This window comes from Epinephelus moara, chromosome 8 (genome assembly GCF_006386435.1).
Source record: "Epinephelus moara isolate mb chromosome 8, YSFRI_EMoa_1.0, whole genome shotgun sequence".
Classification (NCBI taxonomy): domain Eukaryota; kingdom Metazoa; phylum Chordata; class Actinopteri; order Perciformes; family Serranidae; genus Epinephelus; species Epinephelus moara.
The window spans coordinates 6903561-6922467 of NC_065513.1; the positions used below are offsets into that span (position 1 = coordinate 6903561).

An 18907-nucleotide genomic window follows, 5' to 3' on the forward strand; every position below is an offset into this window, starting at 1 on the left:
TTTATGTTTTTGTTTTGGTGTGATGTAGTGTAAAAAGGGAAGGCATCATATAAGCTACGGCTTCAGCCTTCACCTTTTTGGTTCATTCATATATATGTACTGCTTTACTGGAATGCATCTGGTTAATTAACAAATTAACCAAATAAACTCCTATGTAATGTAATACTACTATGGAATTGGTAGCACCAACTTTCAAGGCTTGATCAACCTCCATTGCTGCAGAACGGCTTTAAGTTGTTAACCCATTTCTTGTTCCCTGAAAAAGGCCTTTTTGTATAATTCTGAAATGTATATTATTTTTCAGTTTTGGGTAACCTTACCNATGGAATTGGTAGCACCAACTTTCAAGGCTTGATCAACCTCCATTGCTGCAGAACGGCTTTAAGTTGTTAACCCATTTCTTGTTCCCTGAAAAAGGCCTTTTTGTATAATTCTGAAATGTATATTATTTTTCAGTTTTGGGTAACCTTACCCTTTTTTTTAACCTCTAGCAGTTCACTACTTACCTTTGTACCATTTCAAGCTATTCATTGGACTTGAACGGCTTGAATTTCACTAAAAAACTGGAAAAATTAGGGTGTTCTAAAACTTTTGACCGGTAGTGTATATAAATTTTCAATATGCACATTAATCAAGTGGTAGCTGTCAAAAACGCCATCGGCATAAAGGCAGGTTTCTTACCTGGAGCTGTTCCATTGCTGAAATTTATGACGGCAGATTGGCGAGATAGAGCTTCTGTTTCTTGTCGTTGGGACGTTGATGGGTGCTTGAGTTTGTTGTTGTTTTCTTTGGTCTTCAGTGTGTCCGTTTGGCTTAAAGTTGATCTGCAACCTGAATCTGGACATGCCTCTATTTATATGTCCTGTTCTTGTTAGGATTGCTACCATCCTCTGTACATGTGTTTGTGGGTGTGTATGGTGGTCAGGTGGAGTGTATGTCCTTCTGAATATTTCCAGTCATTAGCATTCAGCCTTGAGAGAATAATTTTTATTCAGAGAAGATAACAGCGTGCTTACCGGAAAAGGGACACAGCTCAGAGGTCTCACCATCACTCTGACCTCAAACTTCACGACTGATTCATGGCTCTAGTTTTAGACAATGATAACATGAAGTCAATTGGTATGTTTTTGAGTTTATTTCAAAAGTTCGACAAAACATTTTAATTCACATCAGAAGTTTGCATTAAAGCAAACTGCATATCAGTGAGAATATTCTCTTGAATAGCTTCAAGAGAATCAACTTTAAATTCACTAGCCTATATATTTCATGATATCTGCTTATTATAGAAGATAAGGCCAGCATATTAGAAACATATCGACATCTGTATGGAACACGTCAGTTATAAAATATGTACTTCTTCATATTTTCAAATAGGAAATGTTAATGAGCAAAATGTCAAACAAGTTGCAGACTTAAAAGCAGAAAAAATAAAATAAAATGCTACAAGTCAAGCCTATAGACTCTATAAAATAATGGAAGTAGCCATTTTGACATCACTCATTGGTTTGTGGACACCTGTTTTGAAGCCTTGGCATTTTGGCCATCACCATTCTGGATTTTTGGAGCCAGAAGTGGCCATATTTGGATGACAGGGTGGAGATAACTCTTAACACAAGCTGCTAGCTTGGTTAAGACGGTTAAGATACAGCTGTGGTTAACTGTGATAATGCTAATTATTGCTAGCAAAAAACAGGCTTAAAACCATTAAAACAAAATATACAAATGGGGAAAACTGAACACCAAACTTCTTAAAGGGTCTTTTAATACAACCAGATGCTGAACCAGCCTTTTAGATGACCAAAATGTAACAGTTAACTTTCATGAACTGAAAACACACTGAAATAGTGACAGCTACAGCTACACCTATACTCTGTGAATCTGGGCTTACACCATGGTAACATTTCCTTATCAATGTTACAGCTGTTGCAGCGCCTTGTCAATGGCTGGCACCCACCTATTACTCAAAGCGGCCACACCTTTATAACATTAGATATAATAACAGGTGAGTTATATAAAAAGTCACACACCATACAGTTGTCATCAACGGGGAAATTAGCTATAGAGACCAAAACCGTTTTTTATACCAGGTTATAGACGATATATTTCTGCTGTAAAATTGGGTGTTTTAACATGGCGGTCTATGGGGATTGTCTCGCTTTTGGAGACGGCCTCAAGTGGCCATTTTAGGAGCTACAGTTCTGCCTCTTACTGACTAACTTAAATGTTTTGTAAGCCAACTTGCTCTCTTCGCATCAATTTGTGTTTTTATCTTGCAAACCAAAGTATTGGTTGTTGTTTTAAAGTAAAATTGCAAACAAAATTAAGCAAATTTTTTAGGTATGCAGGATAATATCAGCACGTCATTGGTATCGGCTTATATTGGCTTTAAAATGAATCAGGATCAGAAGTCAGAATCGGCCAACATGCTTTATCATAATTTGCACAATGAATGAATATTACATACATAAAGTGTTGTATTTCATGTCTCCATCTGCTAGTGGGCCATCACGATAAAAGTATGCATGCATAACATGATGTTAATTTCACTACAGAAGAGACTTGATCACTAAAATTAGGTAAGGGAACAAAACAGATATATCGATATGGGTATCAGTTATTGGTCAAATGACTTGTTACATATTGGCATATCAGATATCGGCAAGAAATCCAATATTGTGGGTCCCTTTCAGTGTATTTGTACTTTAAGGTATAGTACAAACATGGGAATTGAAATGTTTTGAATGTGGCCAGAGGCCTGTAAAATCCTTAACCTTTAAATGACAGTTTTGAATGATTGGTTACTCCCTCATCTATTCTCTTAAACCTTAAGGAAATTGCACAAGTCGGAAGGGGCTCAATGGAGCATGCTCAGTGCATGAATATCCCGGCAGCTTCCAGGGCCAAACTGTACGCTTTAAGATGACCTCTGTCTGTGGGCATGTGATGAGTCTGGATTTCATAGGTGGGTATCATTCATATTAGGTACTGCTTGCCCTAACCCACAAAACTTTCACTGATGACATTTCCTTGCAGTGCTTAAAATGTAATCATTCATTTACTCACTTTACTATCTCATTGATATTCATAGAGGAAGAAAAAACAACAGAAACATGCTTAACATGCAATTCAATACAACACCTCAAATTACAACTATCTAACATATAATGAAGAAAGTCTGTTTGTGTTTTTCAGAAAACATTTGAATTAGATTGAAATACAATGTATGCATGAGTATGAAGCACCTTTTACACCTTGATTTGGGTTTCAACCTCTTCAGTAGCCAAACTCTTAATTTGGATTTCTTGTTATTTTATACTAAAACAGTTTAAGAGCTTGGTCTTATTTTTTTCCAGGGAAGTACAATAACTGGGACAAGGTGGACCCTGCAGAACTATTCAGCAAAGCTCCCACAGAAAAAAAAGAGGCCAACCCCAAACTCAACATGGTTAAGTTCCTCCAGGTAAGTGAGGTCGACAGTAATTGGTTTTCACAAGACACTGGTGCTCACTGCAGTCTCTTAAATCAGCTGGATGTCAGCATGTCATGCCTCTTATGTTTTGTGCTCACCCCAAGTTTCTTGTGTCTGGTCAGGTTGAAGCCAGAGGCTGTGACTACGTGGTTTTGTGGTTGGACTGTGATAAAGAAGGTGAAAACATCTGTTTTGAGGTAATTAAGGCTCCATTTACTCCTGCTATTAACATGTGAACAGTATCTGGATATTTTATTTGAATAATGACATCCAATCCATGGGTCTTTATACCTGGTATATGGATCTCCATATGCACATTGGAGGTTTATTTTTCTTAAGAATGTGGTCATGGTACACAGATTGGATTTATACCTGCTGAGGTACAGCCATAATTCAATTTCAGTTCAATTTTATTTATAAAGCCCAATATCACAAATCACAATTTGCCTCAGAGGGCTTTACAGCATACGACATCCCTCTGTCCTTGGACCCTCACAGCGAATAAGGAACCCCCTCCCCCGTGCAACAGATGCCCTGTGTACAGAACAGATCAACATAATAAATGTACAGTGATCCATATGGCAAAATGATACATTAAGAGAGACAGAGAGAGATGCAGGGCAAACAGTAATGACAATAGCTAAATAACACACATTTTAGTAATAATATTGTTATTATAATAATGATACGCACAACCATAAATCTCCTGTCAGGCTGACTGTTGGGTTGCCTCACATCGCTTGTATCTCAGCCAAAAAGTTACACTTGAACACACCGCAAAGACTACAGCCAATGGCCAGTTAGGACATACGGTCTGCCCCTGTGTGACAGGAAATAAGTCTCAGTACCGGCCCTTAAATGACCCAGTGATGATCTGAATCTAACGGGAAGATTGATTTTCGGAAGCTGACTAAGGTCTGAGATCATATGGAAAAGTGGTTACTGTGAATGAAAATACAGTTATTTAGTCAGTCACTATCTTTCTTCCCTCCCAGGTATTGGATGCCATCCAGCCGGTGATGAATAAAGGGAATGGCAGGGAGCGAAATGTTTATCGTGCCAAATTCAGCTCCATCACTGACACTGACATCTGGAATGCCATGAACCGCCTAGGAGAGCCCAACCGCAACGAAGCGCTGTCAGTGGACGCACGTCAGGAGCTGGATCTGCGCATCGGCTGTGCCTTTACCCGGTACGCTGGTTCCACAGCTCTGCCTCACAGCGCCACCTCGTACTAGATTTCCTGTAGCTGTCTGGTTGCAACGTCCAAAAAAATTAATGCATGGTACTTATTCATAACAAGATAAATAAGAGCAAATTGATATCATTTTCCCATCCCATCATGGTGTCAGCACAGTCCCACTAGCTGTGGGGTGTTGGCTAAATATTGGACATCTGTGGCCTTTGGGGTTTTTTCATCGTTGTTTTTTTTTACATTTTTAGATTTACTAGATAAAAATATGAGAGAGACAGAGAATTGCGTATTATGTGTAATACACAAACATAGCAATACCCAGTGTAAATATAACCAGTAAATCCCACAGCCATAAACTGTATGTTTGATTGAGACAGACATGTGATTTGAGTCTCTGCTTCGCAGGATGGATTACAACTGATTTAAATTAACAGTGAATGTAATCTAAGTCTGTTGTTGGTCAAATATTTTTAAGGTTCCAGACCAAGTATTTCCAGGGTAAGTATGGCAATCTCGACTCCTCCTTGATCTCCTTTGGACCATGCCAGACCCCAACACTAGGCTTCTGTGTGGAACGCCACGACAAGATCCAGTCCTTTAAACCAGAGACTTACTGGGTCCTCCAGGCAAAGGTTAATCCCCAGTTTCACTCCCCCTGACACAGTGTTAACAGTCTCTTCCTTCTGGTCTGTATTTTGACAGACATGCTATCTTTTGGTTAGGTGTTCAAAGGAAAGGAAAGCTCACTGACACTGGACTGGAACAGGGTGAGGGTCTTCGACAGGGAGGTTGGTCAGATGTTCGTCAACCTGGCCAAGACATCCTATGAGGCCAAGGTAAGAGTAAATTAATTATTATTTTATTTACATTTCACATTTAAAGTAATAGAGCAAGTCCTTGCCCGCCAGCAGACAGTGTAACCAGAGTGCAGGAAGCATTCACTGGAACGTACAACAGCCTGCCTGGTATATTTCTCGTATGTAAGAAATTGCAGTATTGATATCAAAGATATGTTTGAGGTCTTTTAGAATAGTGTCTCCATCACATTATTTGCCCACCAGAGAGCACTGACAAGTTTGTTTTTACAGTTTAGATAATAAATTCAAGGGAACCAAATAAAAAATGATGGTGACAATTAAGAAATACGTATATTAGTTGATAAACCTTCTTGTTAAGTATCAGTATCATTACTGGCCTCAAAAATCCAGTATTGGGCTGCCTATCATCCTGATGAAAGTTAAGAAATTTTGATAGTAAAGACCAGAATGTCTGAATGAATTTAAATCAGCTTGAGCCTGATTTTTGTACCCCATTCATGTTTTCTGTATTTCAAATCACCAAATATAAGGAAGAAAGGAAGCTTAGGTAATAGCCACACTAATATGTTTTGATTTTAAAATGCATAACTATTGGTTCATTTATGCCTAGTGTCCACACTTCATTGACATTTTGGAACCCCTAAAATAGAGTCCTTTGAAAATGCTGCAGGTCTTGTTTTAGTTTGAAAACTCTGAGCTGTGTTTTATTCTCTTAACTAGGGCCAGGTACGGCTCACATTTGAACTGATACCAGCACTGGTTTGGGTACGTGGAATTCAGTATCCAGCCCAGAAAAAGAAATAGATCAGACATTATAACTATCATGGCAGATTGGTGCCGCACCAATAGTTGTTATAGTTGCTGTTGAGGTCTATGGCCGGCTTCCTGGCTTCAAGGCGCTTCTTTCTCCTGTCTGAAATTGAACACGGTGGCTCCAAGGCTAGCAATGGAGCTCTGCAGCCAGCATGCATTCTTTGGGACACTTTATGGCACTTCCGCCTCTTGTCTAAACAAGGCATTCTCATCCAGATGTGCTCTCAGGTACCAATATTTGGCCTTGATGGATTTTAAGCAAATCGGTACTCAGTATTACCAACCCAATCTGGAAATCCATCGGTAATCTGGAGGCACAGCCCGGAGTTTTTTGACTAACGGAAGTGCAGGGGCCTCAGCGATCGCTCACGCCCTTCACTTCCGGCGATGCCCCCAGGGAATCGCCGTGTTGTTTACAAATACTTCGGGTAGAAAACCAGCAGAGTTTAGCTATATATCACATTTTTCACTTCACTATATCACGGTTTAGACTAATCTGATGTTTGTTAAGTCTATAAACACAACAAACTGAACAAACGTTACTATTTCTGTGTGCACGATTTGTAAATAACATGGTTATCGTAGTTAGCTGGGCTAACCGTTAGCTGTTAACATTAGCTGTTAGCGGTGTCTGTAATAACCATAGACTGTATAAAAATAAGGTAATAATAAACGGTCCGTGAATAAAATATTTTTTCCAGCGAATATCTTAGTTACAACATGATTGAGCTAGCAAAGCAGTTTAATGTTACTAAATGTAAAAAAAAAAAATTCACGTTGATGAGACGGCGTTTTGGGTGGAGCGATCGCTATGGACCCGAAGCTTGCTGTTTCTGTAGGTACACATTTCCTGGGGACACCTGCACGTCTTGGCCGCGCCCCCTCCATTGTGATTGGCTAAAGCGCAGCATCGTTCAAACTCAAAGCCCCGCCCTACCCCCCCTCTCTAGTCATCTTTCACACAGGGCTGCCAACAGATTCTACAATGTAAATTGCAGAATCTGTCCTGAGAGATTATTACCAACCTAATTTGGCTGGTACACTTAAAAGTACAGAGTTTGGTACCAGATTCTTGTCTGGATGGACCCAATAATGGAAACAGAGACGTAAGTCAAAACATTATAGCTAGGCCTACATACCTGTTCTGATCTCATCCTTCTTGTGTGTGTGCTCCTTTCCCATTGCTATGGCTTCCTCTGACGATGGATAATGCTCTAAGCACAGCTCTGATATGTCGGCGTATTTGCTTTGCAACAGCTCTCAATCTGTTTTCCGCCACCTTTACCGCCTCATACTCGTGTGTTACTTTCAGTAATATTTCCACCTCATTTCCGGTGCAAGCAAAGAAATCTCTGGTCTTACTTTTCACCATCTTTGTAGCATTTTCTATAACCATGCAACCAACCACAGAGTAGACAGTCTCCTTCCTGTTTACATCGGCACACTGTACCCAGTGTACATGAATGGTCACATGACGTGTTTTCAGGCATGTTAATATGGACAGATATTAATTCTGAAACAGTGCTATAACGTTATACACAAGATACACAGCTATTTGAAAATGGAAACATTAGTGTGAATGTAGCCTTGAATGGGCTAAACTTGGTAAGAATTTGTAGGAGTGCTACACAAGTCATTTTCAACTACTTGATGTATTCACCCAAGATACAGTCAGCCTGAATTGGAGCTCACCTTAGCTGAGCTCTGATGTAAGCTATTTGATACCTTTCTTTTTACAGGTGGAGTCAGTGAGTAAGAAAGAGAAAGCTAAGCAGAGGCCCCAGGCCTTGAACACAGTGGAGATGCTGAGAGTGGCCAGCTCTGCTTTAGGTATGTTCACATTGACACAAGCAGCATTTTATCAGCTTTGAAGCGGCAGATTGATTCACATTTGGTGCTCTTTCTCTCACAGCTCGTGCCTCAGAATGAGTTTTGACAAAAGACTATTTCAACACCTAACAATAGTTTAAACGAGCGATGGCACTATGAACAATTGGCAAGAGGTGTGCTGCAACAATTAGGCTGGCCAGGCATATGTAGATTCATGAGTCACTGCTGCACCCATCTGATTGGAGTTGCCGCTACAATTACGAATGTCCAACCTCAAGGAACACCAACATCTTCAGAGAAGGGGCCAATCCGGTGCAGGCGGCCCCACATCCTAATTTACTTGCAAGAATTTTGGAAAGTTTTCTGTGCATCATCAGTGGACCAAGCTTATTAAAATTTATCAAAATGTCATTGTATTTTGAAGATATTGACCAAGAAGTTAATGGACAAATTGGACAGAAAGAACTCCTTTAGAATCCATACTATGGTCAAAGGAAAATCCATGTTTAAATAATATTTCCAGCTTTTAGTCCAGGACACAGTTGTCCTGAAATAAATTTGACTGTCTAAAATCTTTGAAAACTCTAAGGGATTAAAACTAATGTGGAGTCCAGTATTATGACAGTCTAGCCTTCACTCTAATTCAGACTGAGATCCAGTAAGCTCCATAAGAGCTATAGGTCCAGTTTTATCCTCACACAGGACAAGAAGAAATGTAAGAAGAAAGGAAAAAATAGTGTTTCTTTCTGATGTCTCAGGCATGGGTCCCCAGCACACCATGCAGATAGCAGAGCGCCTGTACACACAGGGCTACATCAGCTACCCACGTACTGAGACGACCCACTACCCAGAGAACTTTGACCTGAAGGGAACACTGAAGCAGCAAACCAACAATCACATCTGGGGAGAAGAGGTGAGCACCACCGTGGGGCCAAAGATGCATAAAGGGATTAATGCCCTGATACATTCAAGGCCAACAGTGTATGCATACACAAATAGATATGTTTATGCTCATAGGCTGGTCGTTGGAATACGATGCTTGAACGTGGATATGCATAAATGTGTGTTTCTAAAAAATGTTTTACCTCTCCATCAGGTGAAGGCTCTGCTTTCAGCTGGAATAAACCGACCTAGGAAAGGAACTGATGCTGGAGACCATCCACCTATCACTCCCATGCGTTCAGCCTCAGAAGGAGAACTGGGTGAGTCAGGCAACTCAGTTAATGGACAAAAGATAATGCATAAAGTAAGGACAAGACATCAGCTGTCAGAATAGTCATTTTTATATATGATTTACTTAGAACAGACTTATATGATTTATTGTTTTAACTGTTTGGTGCTTTTTTATTGTATACACTTATTGTTTACAGAAATTTGAAAATAGCTGCCTAGCACTCTGAAAACTGAAATAATTGATGCCCACAAAGCAGGAGAAGGCTATAAAAAGATAGCAAAGTGTTTTCAGGTAGCTGTTTACTCAGTTCGTCATGTCATTAAGAAATGGCAGTTAACAGGAACTGTGGAGGTCAAGTTGAGGTCTGGAAGACCAAGAAAACTTTCTTAGAGAGCTACTCGTAAGATTGCTAAAAAAGGCAAAACAAAACCCCTGTTTGACTGCAAAAGACCTGCAGGAAGATATATCAGACTCCAGAGTAGTGGTGCACTGTTCTACTGTGCAGTGACCTGTACAAATATGACCTTCAGTTTTCAGGAGAAAGCCTTTCCTGTGTCCTCACCACAAAATTCAGCATCAGAAATTTATTCTAAACAAGCCTGATGCTTTTTGGAGTCCTGTGGACTGATGAAATTAAATAGAACTTTTTGGATGTAATGAGCAAAGGTACGTTTGATGGAAAAAGGATGCAGAATTCCATAAAATGAACACCTGACCAACTGCTTAACATGGAAGTGGTTCAACCATGCTTTGGGCTTGTGTTGCAGCCAGTAGCACGGGAACATTTCACAGGTAGAGAGAAGAATAAATTCTGTTATATTCCAGCAAATTCTGGAAGCAATCATACCATCTGTGAAAAAGCTGAAGATGAAGAGAGGATGGCTGCTACAACAGGACAATGGTCCTAAACACACCTGGAAATCCACAATGGACTACCTCAAGAGGTGCAAGCTGAAGGTTTTGCTATGGCCCTCACAGTCCCCTGACCTAAACATCAATGGAAAATCTGGGGATATACCTAAAAAGAGCAGTGCATGCAAGACAGCCTAAGAATCACACAGAACTAGAAGCCTTTTGCAGGAAGAATAGGTGAGAATCCCCCAAACAAGAACTGAGAGACTCTAAGCTGGTTACCAGAAGGGTTTAGAAACTGTGATACTTGCCAAAGGAGGCACTACTAAGTACTGACCATGCAGGGTGCCCAAACTTTTGCTTCAGGCCCCTTTCCTTTTTTGTTATTTTTAAACTGGAAAAGATTGAAATAAAAAAAAAAGTAATCTAGTTCAAAACATTGAAGAAATGTGTCAGTTTTAACTTTGTGCCTTTTGGAAATCTGTTCATATTATACTTACTTAACTATGCACAGTAAAAGAAATGCCAAGACTTTTGCATGCCACTGCACATGCAGCAGGATGCATTGTGCTCAAGCTCCTGATGCTCAACCCCCAAACACTTCCGAAACCTGCCCAGCAAGTGAAGGTGGGCGTTTCAAAGGTGGCTATGTTTACAAAAAGTAGAGACGTCTGAAACTAGTTACTTCACTGTTCAACCAGAACATCGGACAAAATGATTCATTGAACAGCACAAGTGTTACCAACAATGAACATGCCTTATTGTATAGTTCCTGGCACTTTGTATCACCATCCCAGCCTATATAGCTATTACTTTGCTGGCCAAAACATAGCATTAGATACAAAAATACTCACTCAGCGGTCATCTGCCCTCAAGGCCCTGCTGGTCTTTGGGTTTGGCTGTTCTCTTGGCTTTTCACTTTTACTTTTCACTTTTTTTCCATGTTCAAGAGTGGTGATTTGGAACATTCGGAAAATGACGCACCCTGAACTTTTAAACTATACCAGGCACCCCTTCATATTCAGCTTCTAACCCAAGTTTTTCATCTTTTGCTGTTCCACAGGAAGTGATGGCTGGCGGCTATACGACTACATCACACGGCATTTCATTGCCACTCTCAGTCAGGACTGCAAGTACCTACAGACCACAATAGACTTCAGCATTGGCACAGAGGCCTTCTCGTGTAGTGGCAAAACCCTTATCTCGCCAGGTAAAGCCAGCTGGTCACACACTGAGCTGGCCTCTTCAGTACCAAGCTGCAGCTGGCATTTTACACATTTTTGCCTCTAAACTGCAGTAGAAAATCAGCAGTAGTTAATTAAATCTTAAATCTACTTTCTGTTCCCAGGTTACACAACAGTGATGCCGTGGCAGGGCATTCCTCTGGAAGAGGCCATGCCAGCTTGTGAGCGTGGAGACACTTTCACAGTCGACGAGATCAAGCTGGTGGAGAAGCAGACCAGTCCCCCAGACTACTTGACTGAGGCCGAACTCATCACCCTCATGGAGAAACATGGCATCGGTAAAACTCAGCACTGCCTGTTGAACATAATTTATTTATATTAAATTACTTGCAGAGTAGAACTTAAGAAACATAAAATAAGTAAATAAAATAAAAACTGTGAGGGCTGTGGGAGTTTGCCCATTCAGTCTACATGTGCGTTTTGGACTTGGAGAGGGCTTGCCTCTGCATCCCGTGGGGAGTCTTATGGGGGGTACTGCGGGAATACGGGGTACTGGGATTGCTGCTACAAGCCTCCTGGTCCTTGTATAACCAAAGTAAGAGCTGTGTCCACATACATGGCACAAAGTCAAACACATTTCTAGTGGGTGCTGGCCTCTGCCAGGGTTGTCCCCACAAACAGTCTCTGATTCTGTTTGTGATATTCATGGGCAGGATCTCAAGGCACAGTCGGAGGAGGAAGGAGTCTGGTTTGGAGACCTCAGAATTGCGTCTCTGCTTTTTGCAGATGATGTGGTTCTGTTGGCTTCATCACACCATAACCTCAAGCAGGCACTGGGGCAGTTTGCAGCCAAATGTGAAGCGTTCGGGATGAGAGTCAACACCTCCAAATCTGAGGCCATGGTTCTCTGCTGAAAAACGGTGGATTGGCCCCTCTGGATTGGGAGAGAGTTACTGCCTCAAGTGAAGGAGCTCAATCACCCTGGGGTCTTGTACACGAGTGAAGGTAGAATGGAGCGTGAGATGGATCAGGGGTTTGGTGCAGTGTCTGCAATGATGCGGGCGCCATGCCGGACTGTTGTGGTGAAGAGAGAGCTGAGCCAGAAGGCGAAGCTTTCAGTTTTCTGGTCCATCTACTTCCTAGCCCTAACCTATGGTCATGAGCTATGGGTAATGAATGAAAGAATGACGTCACGGATACAAGTGGCTGAGACGAGTTTCCTCAGAAGGGTGGCTTGGCCTAGCCTTAGAGATAGGGTAAGGAGCTCAGACATCTGGAGGGAGCTAGGAGTACAGACGCTGTGTCCTTTGTGTCGAAAGGGGTCAGTTAAGGTGGTTCAGGCATCTGATCAGGATTCCTCCGAGGTTAGCGTGTTACGGGTGCGTCCAACTGGTAGGACGCCCCGGGGCAGACCCAGAACATGCTGGAGGGATTATATATCTCGTCTGGCAGTTATACGTCAGCTTAACCCTATGGGCCCGAACGACGCAAAGTGCGTCCAAATTCACACCTGTTCTTCTCTATGGATTTTCTCCTCAAGCGTTCGTCATAGCGATAAGCCACTCATATCCCGTGAAACAGCGGAACCGGAGCTTTCCGACAAGACCAAGCACTTGTCGGTAGTCCAGTGTTTTCACAAGGAAAAATAAATAAAAAATTTACACTAAAATTACGTACAACAAAGCTTTCATACAGCTTTGCACACACATTACTTTTGGATGGATTACTTGCGAATGCAGGGTCGCACAGAAATGCCACACATATCACATGAAAGTGCAGGACCGGAGCTTTCCGATGATACCAAACACATCATTGTGCTTCCCATCACGCTGTAAATACAGATCACTTGTCTACGAAATAAAACCTTGACGAATTTCTTTACAATCCATTTTACAGATCTTGTTACCAGTCACTTCATATAGTGAGGAATAATATTAGTACTATTTTTCTATTATCTATTCTTGCAATAATGAAAAAATACTGGCAATTATGTCCGCCTGGCACAAACCACATGTTCTGGACAACTGTGAAGTGACAGAATGTCCCACCATCATGGTTCTTATGTTGCCAGATTCCAGAGCCCCTCCCCTCTTCATATATGGCAAAATATGTCAACGTCCAACTTGCTATGCTGAGATACATGTAAAAATGTAAGAATGTAGTAACACAGATTTTTTTTTTTTTCATCAATATAAAAAATAATATAAAATACAGGCACATAGAAGGACATGTAATGATGGCAAATCTGTATAGCCCAGATTGTCCTGAAAAAAGCAAGATATAGCATGTGTATGTAGCCTTTATAATGACTGTGATATGAGCTTAAAAGTAAAGGCAGTAAAAATACCCCAAAAAAGGCCTAGGGCCCAAAGGGTTAATAATGAAACTGTGACATAGAAGAAGGTTTAAAAGCTTTATTAGAGTATCAAACAAAATTCGCAACATGTCTAGGCCGTGGACATCTTCATATGCCATTATGGTAGACATCACCCAACCCTAATTTGGACTCAACATGCAAAATACCACAAAAGAACTATAGTGACAAATTGATGCCCATCACTCAGGCACCCCTTTCTTAGTCACCTACATTTTAGTCAAAGGTGTTCTCTACTGAACAGATATTTTTTATGGACTTTGCAGATTACTATAAATCAGTATTCACTGCTTGATGCTGGTCTTTATTAAGCAATACATTTTTAAGTGGACCTGTATTCATCTGCTGAGGGATATTGATAATATTAATACACAGTTTAACAGATGTTGTCCTCTGTCCTCCACCCTCCAGGTACTGATGCCAGCATCCCTGTCCACATCAACAACATCTGCCAGAGGAACTATGTGACAGTAGAGAATGGACGCAAATTGAAGCCAACCAACCTGGGCATTGTCCTGGTACATGGCTACTACAAGACAGGTCATTTGCCTTGTATTATTCTATGTTCTCTGATTTGCATGTAGGTTTCGTGATCGCAGGTTTCTAGAACATTGTTGAATCATCTTTGGACACTGTGTCCACTAATGCAGATAGTCCCATCAAATCTTTTGGGATATGGGGCCAGACAGAATGGTCCACTTCAGTGAAATTCATGAGCTACATTATGAGTGAGAATAGAAATATGTGAGTGGGTTTTGTAGAATGCTATCAAAATCCTAATGATTGGCTGTGTGTGTGCTTTGCAGATGCAGAGCTAGTGCTGCCCACCATACGTAGCGCTGTGGAGAAGCAGCTGAACCTTATTGCTCTGGGTAAGGCTAACTACCAGCAGGTCCTGCAGCACACGCTGGATATCTTCAAGAGGAAGTTTCACTACTTTGTGGATTCCATTACCAGTAAGTTGACTGCAGCCACAGGAGCACAAAATCCTTCAAGGGATTATCTGCAAAAAGTTGTGCATCACTGTGTAAATCCTAATAACAGTCCTTTAAAACATTCATTGAGAAAAATACATTTGACAGTTTCAGCTTTTAAAATGGGTAAATTAAATTTGATGCGTTTCTTTGTCTTACATGAAGATGTTGAGTATCTTTGGGTTTCGGACTGTTGTTTGGACAAAGCAAGAAAAAACTGATAATGTCCTTTAAGCGTTAGAAAACTGTGAGAGGCATTTTTCTGTGTTTTCTGCTGCTTTATAGACAATTGATGATAAATCATGTAAATAATAGTTAGTTGTAGCCCTACTCAAATGACCAAGGTGTAACTGATTTTCATTGCTTTACAGTGATTCTACACGCATCTGTCAATTCTCAAGTATAATTTCTAACATACATAGAAATGAAATCTTAATTAAAGACTCTACTTGATTGGGTTAGGGCCACACCTCAATTCTAAAAAGATACTGGGTCTCATTCATGAAACGTGAGCAGAACGAATTTGTTTGCATCAAGTTTCTTGCATGGTTCTTACAACAGAGGACATGGAGTTAATGGCATCTGTAACCTCCTTCCAGGCCTTTGACCTGTCCCTGTCACACCACTAATAATAAAATGATAATAAAATTGATTTGCATTCATAGACACGCACATGTGTCTACAATCAAATCCAAGTTTTCTGCGGCATTCATGAATACAGTGTAGGTTTTTCATACCAAGTTTTTTTATGTGCAGATCTACTCACAGATGTACCAACATTTCATGAATGAGACCAAAAGTAGCTAAGCTCTAGATCCTGGGTCTTCAACAGGGGGTCCATGACCCTCAGAGTTACTATAGGGGGGCCACCAAATAACCTTTAAATAATCTAATTAACTAATGTAAGTTTTAGTAAGAAAAATCCACATTAACGTGAATCTAACAAATTATTAGCCAAGATAAATCATCCTATTCATAAAACCTATTAGTTAACAGTACACAACATTTTTGATAGGCTGACTGTAACCCAGGAATCGTTATGCGATCATGTGAGCTAGCTAACGCTACATCACTGTGCAGCACCTGTAATTATTTTTACATATTAGCCAGTTAGCTGTATTACTATGTCAAGCGTACAGATATTCTTTTAGTCATCCAAAAAAAAAAGGTTTTACATAACTCTGTACCATTTTGTGACTTTCTCTTGAAAAGACTGATAATGGAAAGACACAGACAGACCTGAATGTGTCACAAAAGTTTCAGTTGGAACAAAGTTAAGCATCTCTTTATCAATTTTGTACCCTGGCAAGGACTTTGAGAGAGGACAAATTGCATTCTGAATAAGCTGTGCAAGTGAAAATGATCAAAAACTGCATATTTGTGGTGACATGTCAATAACAAGGATATGTACTAATTCAGAAGCATGGTTTGAAAGGTTGATGTGAATGCAAGATGAGATACAGTAAATGGTTAAAGTTTTAAAGGAGTTGACAGCACTGTTGTAGTGCTGAATAAACCAGTGAAAATTTTGCACAGACATATGCTATAGTTTGCTTCCTTCCTAGGCAACTTTGACCCACAGTATCTGTCTGTTGTGTTAAACAGGTATGGATGAGTTGATGGAGGTTTCCTTTTCCCCCATTGCTGCCACTGGGAAGCCGCTGTCCCGCTGTGGCAAGTGCCACCGCTTCATGAAGTACATCCAGGTCAGCAGAACAGTCAAAACTATGGTTATAATTTGAAGAATGCATGATTGCAGATTTGATCATGAGTAGGGATGGGTATCATTAAGATTTTATCGAAACTACAAATAGCTCTCTGGATATATAGTATATTTGGTCGACACTCTGCTCCAAAATGTTAAAAATTAAGATTTGGAATCCAGCAGTCTCAGTCTCACAATCACATGCTTCTTTAGTCCACCCTCAAACACTTTGTACAAGTTTTGTTGCACTGTGTTTTTTTTTTACACTTGAGTTTTAACTTCATCAAGGCACCATTGATGTTCCTCTCTGGAGCACATATGTAATTGTAATATGTAATCCAACCTTCAAAGTTCAGCTAAAAAAAATAAATAAAAAAAGCAAATGCTGACGTGCTTCCTTCATTACCATTTCCATTTGATAACAGAACCACTTTTAAATTCATGAATGAATCATGAGGCAGCACATCTTTTGGTCATTGTTATTGTATCTGAATATATGTGCAGTGAGTTGCGTGTGACTGTTAAGTGGTGTACAAGGTAACATGTATGACGTCCTCTGGGAGCTACGTAAGACAAGGAACTCACGTGGTTAGATTGCTCCATGTGCACCGAGAAAATACATTTGCCCACTTTTGCTTCATTACAGTTTCAAGGAACTTTTTTGGTGTCAGTCATGAAAGTTTGTACAAAGAATCATCCAGCACATGTAGCTTATGTAACTTGTCAGTGATGACCTCTGAGCTTTTCATATAACTCTTAGTTGGAGTGTGATTGCTGTCTTAAGTAATTAACAGAATGGCACTGTGGTAAATAGCATCCAGTGGTTTAGGGCAGTGGTTCCAAACTGGTCCAGCCACGGGGTCCAGATTTCTCCCCAGTCATTAGTTCAAGGTCCACACAGTTTAATATATTCAGCGTCATACTTGTGTTTGGCTATGCGGTTGAGCTAGTTTGGCTCTCTGTAGTGTAGCTGTATGTAGTCACTCACTCTACAGTAGATGACGGCACTTTGAAATAGTAGCTCTGTGTCAATTCACTGTGCTCTAAAATAAAGCGTGTTTTTTACTAACTTGACATATTTGCAAGTCACTTGCAGTCCATTCAGAATAGACCCACAACCCACTTTTGGACCACAACTCAACAGTTGGGAACCACTGGTTTAGGGGAAGAGGCAGCAACAAGAACATTTTATTTATTTATTTATTCATTTATTTGATACAGGACAAAGTGCACTGGACTGAATGATTTTCTTTCTGTTCTGGTACAGTGATCCAATCAAAATTGTCTGTTATTAGAATTCCCCTGAGGAATGCTTGAAGCAGGTGCATCAGTTGTTGGAGCTCTTGTGAAATGCATATATCAGTCTTTTTTGTGTGGAACAAGTTAAAAATAACCACAAGCACATTGTTTGACATATAGGCCTATGCATTCGCAACTTAGAAAGAACAGGAGACACAGTGTGTGTGTGAATGGATTTCCCAACACAGTGGAGAAAAACAGGGGGATGCACACAGCAAGACTCCCGAGCTGGACTCAAACTGGTGACCTTACAGTCACAGGGTTTGTGTCAAAGACCACAAGGTTATCAGGACAGCACACCTATTGTATTCTTTTACTTTTTTATTCTTTACAGCAATAGACACCAAACATTGACTAAGTTCTACATGCAGTCAGGTTATTCCTTTTATTGACTTTCATGTAGTATTTTACTAATCACTTGTAAACCTTAATGGACACGGACACAACGCTTAAAGGAATCATGGTGTTCATGTGTTTCTTTTAATGACAGCAGTCAATATAACAACTGAACACCATCACACACACCGTGTGTGTGTGTGTGTGTGTGTGTGTGTGTGTGTGTGTGTGTGTGTGTGTGTGTGTGTGTGCGCCATGTGCCATGTGCCATGTGCCATGCACCATGCGTGATACAGAGAGCAGAGGAGAATTGTAAACGTGCAACCATTTAGAGACAGAAATGACATGCTGTTGTGTGAATAAGATAGATAACTATTTAGTTTGTTTCATAAAAGGACAAGGTATAGACCTGTTCTATAGGAAAGTTAACGTTAAATGACTTCTGTTGTGATCTGGGGCTATATAGAAAATAAAATTAACTTGACCTTAAAGAGGGGGCGGCGGTTGCTGTTTGGGCGGCACGGCGTCCCCCCCTTATGTAATGGTAGGAATAACACTGACGTGGCTACAAATCCTCTACACCCGATCTCTACAGGGTGCACCTGGATACACCAGCCGTGTTGTTCTGCCTCAGCTGCTCTGTATACTTAAGGCTTTTATTAGGGATGAACCAAATATTCGGTAACCGAATATATTCGGCCGAATATTGCAAAAAAAACACACATTCGGTATTCGGTGGAATAAGTTAAAAGCAAGGCCGAATAATAGCGGTGTGTTTTGATAACGCAATCAAACAGCGTGCCGTGACAGGCGGAGTAAAATGTCGGCAGTGTGGCGATCCGTCTGTCAAGCACTCGCATTTGCGACTAAAAATAGTTTTGAGC

General features: G+C 40.6%; 1 protein-coding gene across 4 annotated transcripts in view; it reads left to right on the forward strand.

The window, feature by feature from the left end:
• top3b (DNA topoisomerase III beta) overlaps positions 1–18907 on the forward strand; it is a 70209-nt gene that overhangs the window by 42861 nt on the left and 8441 nt on the right. For 3 of the 4 annotated variants that reach the window (XM_050050266.1, XM_050050265.1, XM_050050267.1), the window contains 14 exons: positions 2831–2962; positions 3354–3460; positions 3592–3666; positions 4465–4661; positions 5140–5296; positions 5387–5500; positions 8035–8125; positions 8884–9038; positions 9222–9327; positions 11215–11361; positions 11500–11673; positions 14121–14249; positions 14516–14665; positions 16289–16389. In XM_050050266.1, coding sequence (XP_049906223.1) covers positions 2920–2962; positions 3354–3460; positions 3592–3666; positions 4465–4661; positions 5140–5296; positions 5387–5500; positions 8035–8125; positions 8884–9038; positions 9222–9327; positions 11215–11361; positions 11500–11673; positions 14121–14249; positions 14516–14665; positions 16289–16389 — 1746 coding nt within the window. In that variant the 5' untranslated portion in view covers positions 2831–2919. Of the gene's footprint in view, positions 1–2553; positions 2577–2830; positions 2963–3353; positions 3461–3591; positions 3667–4464; positions 4662–5139; positions 5297–5386; positions 5501–8034; positions 8126–8883; positions 9039–9221; positions 9328–11214; positions 11362–11499; positions 11674–14120; positions 14250–14515; positions 14666–16288; positions 16390–18907 lie in introns of those variants that run through there. The other variant, XM_050050268.1, reaches the window with a different exon arrangement.